This window comes from Hevea brasiliensis, chromosome 15, assembly GCF_030052815.1.
Source record: "Hevea brasiliensis isolate MT/VB/25A 57/8 chromosome 15, ASM3005281v1, whole genome shotgun sequence".
NCBI classification, from domain to species: Eukaryota; Viridiplantae; Streptophyta; class Magnoliopsida; order Malpighiales; family Euphorbiaceae; genus Hevea; species Hevea brasiliensis.
This window is the reverse complement of record NC_079507.1, coordinates 53,055,358-53,066,118: the sequence shown is the minus strand read 5'-3', so window position 1 is coordinate 53,066,118 and position 10,761 is coordinate 53,055,358. Positions and strand designations below refer to the sequence as shown.

The 10,761-nt window shown below is 33.8% G+C and overlaps 2 protein-coding genes across 3 annotated transcripts; one reads left to right on the top strand and one right to left on the bottom strand.

Annotated features, from left to right (window-relative positions):
- The first annotated feature begins 1,575 nt into the window (after nt 1-1,575).
- On the top strand, nt 1,576-5,325 carry LOC110667938 (receptor-like protein EIX2). Its single transcript, XM_058136590.1, has one exon. The coding sequence runs from the start codon at nt 1,726-1,728 to the stop codon at nt 5,134-5,136; it is 3,411 nt and encodes a 1,136-aa protein (XP_057992573.1). The 5' UTR covers nt 1,576-1,725; the 3' UTR covers nt 5,137-5,325.
- Nucleotides 5,326-7,085: 1,760 nt separating this feature from the next.
- LOC131173899 (B2 protein-like) lies at nt 7,086-10,695 on the bottom strand. 2 transcript variants are annotated; one of them, XM_058136592.1, is made up of 6 exons: nt 10,652-10,695; nt 8,659-9,227; nt 8,225-8,325; nt 7,850-7,933; nt 7,643-7,753; nt 7,086-7,527 (listed from the first exon to the last, which is right to left on the bottom strand). In XM_058136592.1, the coding sequence occupies exons 2-6, from the start codon at nt 9,215-9,217 to the stop codon at nt 7,480-7,482; spliced, it is 903 nt and encodes a 300-aa protein (XP_057992575.1). In that variant the 5' UTR covers nt 9,218-9,227; nt 10,652-10,695; the 3' UTR covers nt 7,086-7,479. The 2 variants fall into 2 exon arrangements, with proteins under 2 accessions (XP_057992575.1, XP_057992574.1); XM_058136591.1 differs by having other exon boundaries at nt 10,600-10,673.
- Nucleotides 10,696-10,761: the final 66 nt, after the last annotated feature.

Below are 10,761 nucleotides of genomic sequence, written 5' to 3'. Positions count from 1 at the left end.
TGGAAAGAAGCAAGAAAACTCTAATGATTTCTATTCTTATTTTCTCTCTACAATAATTCTAAGTCTACACATGAGCTCTCCAAGTTACACGCTAAGTTGTCAATTCTAATATTTATTTCCTTTGCCCCCTCTAATACTCTGTATGTATTGGATTTTTCTTCATGGGATCCACACGGTTTGCTAACAACATTTTCTTTTCATTAGTTTTTTGCTTTTTATTTTCCAGTATTGGAAAGACTTAATTTTATTGGCTTTGCCGTTTCCATTGATTTTTTATCATATTAGAAAGACTCGACTTTATAACCATTTACTTTGTATAGGGAAAGGAGTAAAGACTTTAACTTAAATAATTTAGTATTATTGGTGAAATTACTATTAAAATAATATTTTTTAAAATATATTAGTTAAAGAGAATTAAAAATTAATTTAAAATTAAATTTCACATATTTTTTATAAAAACACTAAAATAATAAAATAATATTTTTTAAAATTATTTTTATGAAACTCAATTTAATTATGAAATAGATAAAGTAAGTTAATAATAATAATAATAATAATAATAATAATAATAATAATAATAATAATAATAATAATAAAGGCATTGTATTTAAATTATAAATCAAATCAATATAATTTTAGAATTAATTATACTTAAATCTCATTAGAAAAAAAAATCAATTTAATAACTATACTAATAAATTAATAATGCTAAAAATGATATAAATTTTAATTAATTTATACATATTAATCACAAATCAAAGCATGGACTGATAAAAAAAAATAGCTTAAAAACCGGATAATTTTATATTAGCCATTTGATATATAATAACATATAGTATATATACTTGTTACCAATTGATATATAGTAGAAAATATGAAAATATGTACAATTAATATTAATGATTAAAAAAAATAATTAATACACCAATTAGTTTTAGTATTGGAGTTGTCTCTAAAACGGTGAGTGATTGAGTTACATTTGTAATTCATATTAAAATTAAGTAATTTTATTATAATACATTAAAATTAATTAATCTTTTTTCTCTCCACAATAATTCTAAGTATAGAACGTGAGCTCTCCAAATCCAAATTGCACGCTAAATTGTCAATTCTAAATCCAAATTAATACTTCAGTATGTATTGAATTTTTCTTCATGGGATCCACACGGTTTGCAATGACATTTTCCTTCTTTGACAATTGAATTTTTTTATTAAATTTAGTTGATAAATCTGTTGAGTTTTAGAATAATTATTTTGATTATTATTAAATTAATTAATATCTACTCTTTAAAAAATAGTTCGAGATGCCAACTTTATTATTTTGAAAAAAAAAATTAAAATACTTTTAAAATTGTGTTGTGTTTGAAATTCATATGGAAATATTAAAAATAAAAATTCTAAGTGTAAACTTTTTTTAGAAAATTTATAAATTGATTAATTGTTGTACAATGGATACCTTCTATGCAGAGTGGTAATCAAATGAAGCCATTAGATATGTCGGGCAGACTTTTAACTAACCCAATTTTTCAATATAAATTTATTTTGATTGGCTTAAAAAAATGATATTTGATTGTCTGTATTTAATAATTTAGTAGGAAAATCAATGGAAACTTCCCATTTACATCTCAGCGTGTTCGTGGTGATCAAGCATGAAAGAAATTATAAATAGGACTCCATTGTGAGATTCTTTGGTGTATTCCTCCATAGTTTTACCTCTAGTAGTGAATGCTCATGAAAATACCAATGAGTGCTACTTCTTTAACACTTGCTTTCCCTTGGTTTCTCTTTGCAGCAACTGTTTTTAGTCTTGGCCTCTGTCATGGAAGCTTTAATGCTGGCTGCATTGAAAGTGAGAGAGAAGCTCTTTTACAGCTCAAGCTTGGCCTTAAAGATCCTTCTAACCGGCTTTCTTCTTGGGATCGTGATGTGGATTGCTGTGAATGGCCTGGAGTCATCTGTGATAATCTCACCAACCATGTTCTTGAGCTCCATCTTAGAAGTCTTTCTTTTGAAGAGTATCATGCCTCAAATGCCACTGGTGGCTATCATGAATATTGGGAAAGGTCGGCATTTAGAGGTAAGATCAGTCAATCTTTACTCAACTTGAAGCATTTGAAGTACCTAGACCTAAGCAACAATAATTTTCAAGGAATTCACATTCCCAAATTCCTTGGCTCTATGAAGAGTTTAAGATACCTTAACTTCTCCAGAGCAGGATTTGGAGGAATGATTCCTCATCAACTCGGAAATCTTTCAAATTTGCAATATCTAAATCTCGAAGGTCATGGTTATTATTATTATCATGAGATATATGTTGAGAATTTAGATTGGCTCTCTAGTCTCTCATCATTAGAATTCCTTGACTTGAGTTCTGTGAATCTTAGTAAAGCCTTGGATTGGTTGGATGCGATGAACAAACTCCCCTCTCTGGTAGAGTTACACTTGTCATACTGTTCACTAAGTCATAAGGTTCCTTCCAACATCAACTTTTCATCACTTGCCATCCTTGATTTGTCAGGAAACAGATTTGGTGAATCTTCTGTGTCCAGTTGGATTTTTCACATTCCAACTTTGACTTCTCTTGATCTTTCATCTAATAATTTTTTTGGACCAATCCCTGTTCAACTTCAAAATATAACTTCACTTAAGGAGCTTGATATGTCTTATAATAATTTTAATTCTTCAATGGCCTTTTGGTTACATGGTCTTCCCCAGCTTGAGCTTCTTCGCCTTGCCTCTAGTTTTGAGTTGCTAGATGGAATTCCAAGTGCCATTGGAAATTTTACCTCCCTCAACAGTCTTGACTTCTCACTCAGTGAACTTGAAGGCGCAATTCCAAGTGCCATTGGAAACTTGACTTCCCTCAACAACCTCGACTTGTCATTCAATGAACTTGAAGGAGCAATTCCAAGTGCCATTGGAAGCTTGACTTCCCTCAACGACCTCGACTTGTCATGCAATGAACTTGAAGGAGGAATTCCAAGTGCCATTGGAAACTTGACTTCCCTCAACAACCTCGACTTGTCATGCAATGAACTTGAAGGAGGAATTCCAAGTGCCATTGGAAACTTGACTTCCCTCAACGACCTCGACTTGTCACGCAACAAACTTGAAGGAGGAATTCCGGCATCATTCAAAAATCTTTGCAAGTTGAGGTCACTCGATTTGGTCAGCAACAATCTAAGCCAAGAGATAAATGAGGTATTTGAAATTCTCTCGGGATGTGTTTCAAATGGGATAGAGGTGTTGTCTTTATCTAATTGTCAATTATCAGGTCATTTAAATAATCTTCTTGGACAATTCAAGAATCTGGATTCTCTCCATCTTTCCGATAATTCGATTGCTCACCAAATTCCGCCCACTTTGGGTGTGTTGACTTCCTTGACGTCTCTACACCTTTCCAATAACAAACTGAATGGAAGTCTCCCCATAGGTTTTGGAGCCCTTGAAAATTTAGTAGATGTAGATATTTCTTATAATTCATTAGAGGGTGAAGTTTCCGAAATTCACTTTGCAAACCTTACAAAACTGAGACGTTTTGATGGCTCTCATAATCAACTGATTTTAAGAGTCAATCCTCATTGGATTCCACCTTTTCAACTTGTTGAAAAAATGTCTTTGCGATCTTGGGATGTTGGACCTCAACTTCCTAGATGGCTCCGTTCACTGAAGGAGTTAGGCTTTCTAGACTTGTCAAACTCAAAAATTTCAAGTACCCTTCCTGTTTGGTTCAGTGACTTGTCTTTAAGACTTTCTTATCTTAATTTATCTCATAACCAATTGCATGGCAAGATTCCATATTTGTCCACTACTGATTATAGTTTTTCCTCCATCGACTTGAGTTCAAATAAATTCAACGGCCCATTGCCTAATGTATCTTCCTATTGGATAGATCTTTCCGATAATTCACTCTCTGGATCATTATTCACCTTTCTATGTCATAGAACGCATGATCTGATCACTGCGCTGCTTAACTTTGGAAAAAATCATCTATCCGGAGAGATACCTGATTGTTGGATGAATTGGAAATATTTAGAAGTTTTAAAATTAAATGACAACTGTTTCAGTGGAAAAATTCCTAGTTCCATTGGGACTTTAAGTGGCCTTCGGTACTTAAACCTTCGCAACAATACTCTCTTTGGTGAAATACCATTGTCACTTGAACATTGCAAAGAATTGACAGTACTTCAATTGGAAGAAAATAGATTGGAGGGAAATATTTCAACATGGCTGGAGAATCAAAATTATTCACAGATGGTTATTCTTAATCTTCGTGGGAACCAATTTCATGGTCACGTGTCTATAGAGCTTTGCCGCATGACTTATTTGCAGATCTTGGATCTTGCTAATAACAACCTCAATGGTACCATACCAACATGTATCAATAACTTCAGTGCAATGGTAAATGAAAGTTATGTTGGTATGGGAGAGCAAGGTCGGATTCTCCTTTATTTTGATGATTTGGTGTTTTCTGATAGTTCCTCAATTATGACAAAGGGAGCATTGATTGAATATTCCACCAATCTTAATTTCGTGAGAAGTATGGACCTCTCAAATAATAAATTATCAGGAGATATTCCTGAAGAAATAACAAGGCTTGAAGCATTGCATTCATTAAATTTGTCACATAATCTTTTGAGTGGAAGAATTCCAGAGGAAATAGGAAATATAAAAGCATTAGAATCTCTTGATTTTTCTCAGAATCAACTTTTTGGAGAAATTCCTCCAAGTATCTCAAGCTTGACATTTTTGAGTAGATTGAATTTATCCAACAACAAGTTATCAGGAATAATACCTTCAGGCACTCAATTGCAAGGCTTTGATCCATCTACTTTCAGCGGCAACAAACTTTGTGGGCTTCCACTCAGCAAAAACTGCAATGTTAATGGTGATATGCCTCCTATTGGGATAGAAAGAGGAGAAGATGATAAAGGGTCTGAATCATTTGCTTGGTTCTATTTCTATGTGAGCATTGCACCAGGATTTGCGGTGGGATTTTGGGCAGTGATGGGTCCTTTAGTGTTTAATAGAAGATGGAGGCATTTATATTTCAATTTTCTAGATAATTTGTGGGACAAATTTATGGTGTGGTATTATGTAAATGTTGCTAGATTTGTGAAAGGTCATGGTTTATAGAGTTTTGTCCAAAACAAATATATGTGGGGATGGGTTATGCACGTCTACATAACTAGGTATGAGTTTAGCTTTATGTTTGTTGTGACATTGTTTTTGTATGGTTGTGCAATTACTCTGTAATTTTGAATTGAGTTTAATAAAAAATGAAAAGTCCCACTGTTTGTGAGGACTTTGTGTGTGGTTTTGTGATTGTCGTGTAGATTTAAATGAAAATAATTAAGTAAGAAAAAAATTGACTAATAACGATAAAAACTATTTACCTCGTCAATTATATATACAAAAATATACAAATATTGTAAATTACTAGCATGGCAAATTCAAATTCTGTAAGACTAAGGAGATTGTGCTATTTACCTTGTCAATTATACTTGCTGCTGATATCATAAGAAATGAAACTCTTTCTGAAATTCTCCATTCCTCGTGGACATGAAGAATTGAGTTTAACATGCCAACCTTTTCCCAACATGATCTAGTTGTTTTGTTGTGTGAGAGACAAGAACATAGGGCTTTCTTGCTGAGTGAGAGACACAAGGATTTACCATGGTTCAGAGTTATCACCAAGAAAATATCTAACATGTGAACTTGTGAAGGTATGCGCTAACCATCCTCCATTGAAATAAGGTTGAGAAGTGTCATCAATTTCTCCGCAACATCTTCCACCAAGTTGCTGAATTTGTTGGTTGGTTGCTTTTGTAATGAAGAATTTTGTAACAAATCAGTTAAATTTATTCAGTTTATTAGAGATCTAAAAGTTCTATAGCATGTAACGGGTTTCTTTAGCACCTCTTCCTATAAAGAATGTTCTTATACTCGATAAATAGCCTTTCAATGTCATGTAAATATTTCATCATTTTTTTAATTTAAGATATGCTTGAGAATTTTAGATTGCAAGAAGACAGGACAGCGTTGTTATTACTTGCTAATTTTGTTGAAATATGGTACCCATGCATTGTTATTTCTCGTTAATGTTGTTGAAAAATGGGAGACAAAAATACAAAGCTAAAGACTGAATTTTATTCACTAAAATTTAGCACTAAAAAAAAATTTAGCCCATGCCATCCTCCACCTTCAACTGAGCTTGGTTGTCGAATTTTCCCCACCTAAATATGTGAACCAAGTGATGAACAAAGGGGCCGTAACCACTGTCTCCTAACCATGGCGGTCTCACATAATTCTGCTATAACCAATTGCTGGCCTGTTTCTCACATTCATCCCTTCATAAGGACATGCAAAGCATCCGTTAGTGCTATGAATATAAGAAATAAACAGTCAATTTAGTGAAGATGCAGTGGAGCTGTTTGTTCTTAGTGCATCTTTAGATCCTATGGATGGGCGGCGTTTTTCATTTCATATTGAAAATATTTATATGCTTGAAAATAAATATTATCACAAAGGTTTCTCACAGCAAGAAAAGTTGCAACTTTTCACATTTGTAAAAAAATCAACTTTTTGTGAATTGTAGATTTGTGGATTATCATACTTGTGTTTTCAAAGTTGTGTTTTCTATTTGCTGATTGAGGAGATTTATATTTCAAAGAATTTTTATTGATTTTTTTTCTTGTACTTTTATATCTAAAAGCTAGTTGAAATCAATGAAATGGAAGCCAAATTCATTCCAAAATTGAGTCTCCTAAATACTCAGGGATTGAAGGATTCTCTCTAATGAACCATTTTAATTCTTCCACAACAAGTCACAAACACCAAGGCCAAAACACTGATAAACATCAATCCATTAGCTCCTTATGGCAGCAGAACAGCGTTATCAATATCTCACACTGAAAAATAAATACTGCAAATAAAATCATACCCATGACATTCATTTGCTAGCATAAACGCCTACCAAGAAATGGGGGGTGTGATTCCCACTTACAAGCTCCCCTATCCTGTTCTGTGCTTTTCTAATAGGCAACAATATAGCAACCCAAGGAGGATTCCACCAACTTGTAAAATTAGAATTTAAAAACAATTAGATTAGAACTCCACGTGGATGCTCAACATAACAAACAAGTGTCACACGCTCAGTTTACATGCATACGTCAAAGGCCTTCCTCTTCTGAGGACTTGATCATTACAGCCTATCATTCATTCTCTTTTACATCTTGGAAGTCTGTCTATAAGATAATAGGTACTATAAAACATTAAGCCACCAAGGCTTAAAAGTACCTTCACAACACACAAATGTGTTTATTCAGCTGGCTCACATGCCATTCCTACTTTTCTCAACAAGATTTCACCCAACAGACTTAAACCCCAAGCTTACGCTCTACGGAAAATCTGTGAAAAGCAGGCAGCTAACATGCACCGCAAAGCCTACTACATTTGCATATTCAGCAAGCAATTTGCTTAAGCTGGAGAGCCTGCTTGTTCGCAAAGGTCTAATAGATCCAGGGTCTGTACAACAACCACAATAAGCCTTTCAGAACCCAACTTTGACTCATACAACAAGTTCTCCTTCAAGTAGATGACAATGATAAAGAACAAGGCAACATGTAAATCTTCATCTTACCTCAGGAACTGAGAGTTCAAGACGAAACTTTGGGCCATCGTAATGGTGCAACACTGGCCTAAAAGCATCCTCTTCCAATGCCTTGCAGAGTTTTCTAACACAGATCCTCACCTATTTATTGAGCATAAAAAGACAAATGATATAATGAGTAAATCCTTTCAGATATATATCAAATAGAGTCCTCAAAATCATCAATACAACTTTTACCTGAGCAGGAAACCTCGACTCGCCTTTGCATTTTTTGTCTTCCCAAGCAGTTGGGTCAATGTTAGAACCCCCAAAACTTGCTGCCTGTACAAGATTTTGAAAAGCAAAAGATTTCAACAAACAGAAAACCTCAGACGAGGATATAGACATGTTGAATATATTTTTCTGAAAAAGAGAATTTCCAAATGTCACCACAACATCATCTCAAAGCACCATTTTCACACAACAAATCCAGATCAGAATGAACTTAGAATTACTAAACTAAGGTTATCAATCAAAAAAAGTTGGCAGATGGATAACACACAGATCAGAGCAGAAAGCTCCTGAATCAGGTTTGTACACTAACAATTAAATCAACAGAGTTTGAGAACAAACCTCAAATATACCATGCAACTGGTGAGTAGTGTAGTTGTAAAGAAAGAGTGGCAAGCCAGGTGTTATTGCCCGAACAGAATCTCGATATCTTGGTGGTAAACCTATTCAATGGGTGTAACAATCAGTACATCAGTATTATTTATCCAACAATGTTAGTGAAGGAAAAAAAATCCTAAAGATCATCTATATCTAATATCATCACCAAAGCTGTGTCGCAACGCTTAACATAAGACACAAGCATCATATGGTTTACCACTAGAGATCCAGGGTTACAAGAATGATATGAAACACTCTCATGATCAGAACTTAGAACATATTAATTACACAATAATATGCTTCCCATAATACACTGGTTAGACGTATCAAACCAAAAGTAACGTCCTGTCTAGGGGAAAACTAACAAGCAAAAGGAAAAAGACGGAGAAACAAATTACCAAATAGCTGGCGCTTCAAGTCTTCCTGCATAGTGTCATTGTTACAGACAAAGATGTATCCTCCAAGGACCTCGTTTCGTGGAAGTGTCTCTGTCGCAGGCAGAGTCTTGAACCTTTTGTCAACTGCACTATTTGCACTGTTCTCATTGTTGTTATTGTTGTTGTTGTTGGGCTCTTTGATATTCTGACTGTTACCACTATACTTGCTACCAGTCAGATTTCCAATATTGTTTATGTTGTTTTTCTGGTACACTGCATTCATATTGTAAACACCATTTCTGAAAGAACTTTTGCCCACATTTTCTGTCATCTTGGATTCCAAGTTCAACATATTAAAGTTAAGGCTTTCAAATTTATTATCTTCCTGAAATCCAATCTTGTCCCTTGGCCTTATTTCTGCCAAACCCTTTGAAAGATCAAGATTATTCATGCGTTCACCCTTGGACCTTGTCTGCTCAGCCAATTTAGACGCAGCCATTAACCACTTATGATCCTCTGAGACTTTTGATTGTCCTCGAAGCTCGTCACCCAATTGCCAAAAGCTTTGCATGCTGTCCATCTTGCAAATCCTAATAAGATGTTACACAAGATAAATCTTCATAAAAATAAAATCTACTAAGAGAGAGAAAAACAAGTAAAAATCAGTTCAGAACAGTAAAGTTGTCGGCTGAAGTCCAATTCTAGTGCATAACAAGATAAAGCTTAAACACAATAAATCAAACCAGCAGTGATTTCAACTGGAGAGCATCCGTAAGCAATTTCATCAAATAAAATGTTCAACCTGTATATTATGCATGATATTTCTGATAGATTTAATTAATCCCATTTGTTACACAAGTTCAATCTTCAATACAATTACTTCATTCCATATACTTGATAAATTCAAATTTTGATATAAACAAAGGAATTGTTAAGAACAGAACAAAATACAAGCCATACTGAGGCAACTCTGAGTATATTTTAAAAAACATTGAAAAGGAAAAGTCATAACTACAAAACAACAAGCTAACAATGAAAGAAGCACGCCTCTAAACAGGAAAAGAGGAAGGTGTTTGGGTATCTAAAATTTAAAATTTCAGAGTTCCCAGCCAAAAAAAAAAAGTCAATTTTGTAAAAATGAATAGAAACCAAATTTCAGAAAAGTAATGCCCGAGAAATAACCAGTGAAAAGTATTTCTTTTTGCGCCCTTTGAAAGCAGACAAAAATGATATCTTATATCAGATCCAATAACAACCCCAATTCCCCAATATTGAATTTCTATCCAATCTACTTGAAAACACTGTTGGCCCAACAAAAATGAAGCAACAACTCAAACAGTGAAAATGACAAAGTTGTACGGATTTAGAAAGCAGATAAAACCATATTTCTTAACAGAACTAAAGCCAGCTTTGCATTCCATTTGAACCCAAATAATTTTATAGCACAGTTACCAATTTCCAACACACATTAAGCATAAACTTATAACAAATAAACAAGCACAGAACGCAAAACACAATTACCTTCGCATTAATCAATAATCAATTAGTAACATGCAAACAGCATGCAAGATTAAAAATTTACAGTTCTACTTTCTTTAACACCAATTTTCAGGAATCAAAAACGCCTTAAAACCCAAAAACGAAATCTAAAGATGAAGGACACACAAGTAATATTGCATTTAAAAAACAGAATTTAGCTCAAAACCGACCAACATTACTCCAAATATACTAGCATTAATTAATCAACTAAACAAACACCAAAGGTAAATAACCCCAATCACTACACTAGAAAACTAAATCCAAGCCTACATTTCCAAAAAGGGAAATGAAAACTAAAAATGGGAGGAAAAAAATCCGTTAAATAGGCTGTGAAAATACCGAGCTAAGTGACAAGAATGAATTTCGGAGCTTAAATAAGAAAAATAAAGATCCGATTTAAAGAATTTGCAAGCAAAATTTTACCAGATTTAATAGAACCCTAGATTTGGGGATCCAAATGAGGAGGAGAGAGTACCTTTTTTATCTGCTCAACGGTGAAAACCCGTAGGACACGATACAACGAGAGAGAGATCAAACTGAGGATCTTTATTTGTATTTATAGATTGATATACCTAAAATGCCCTT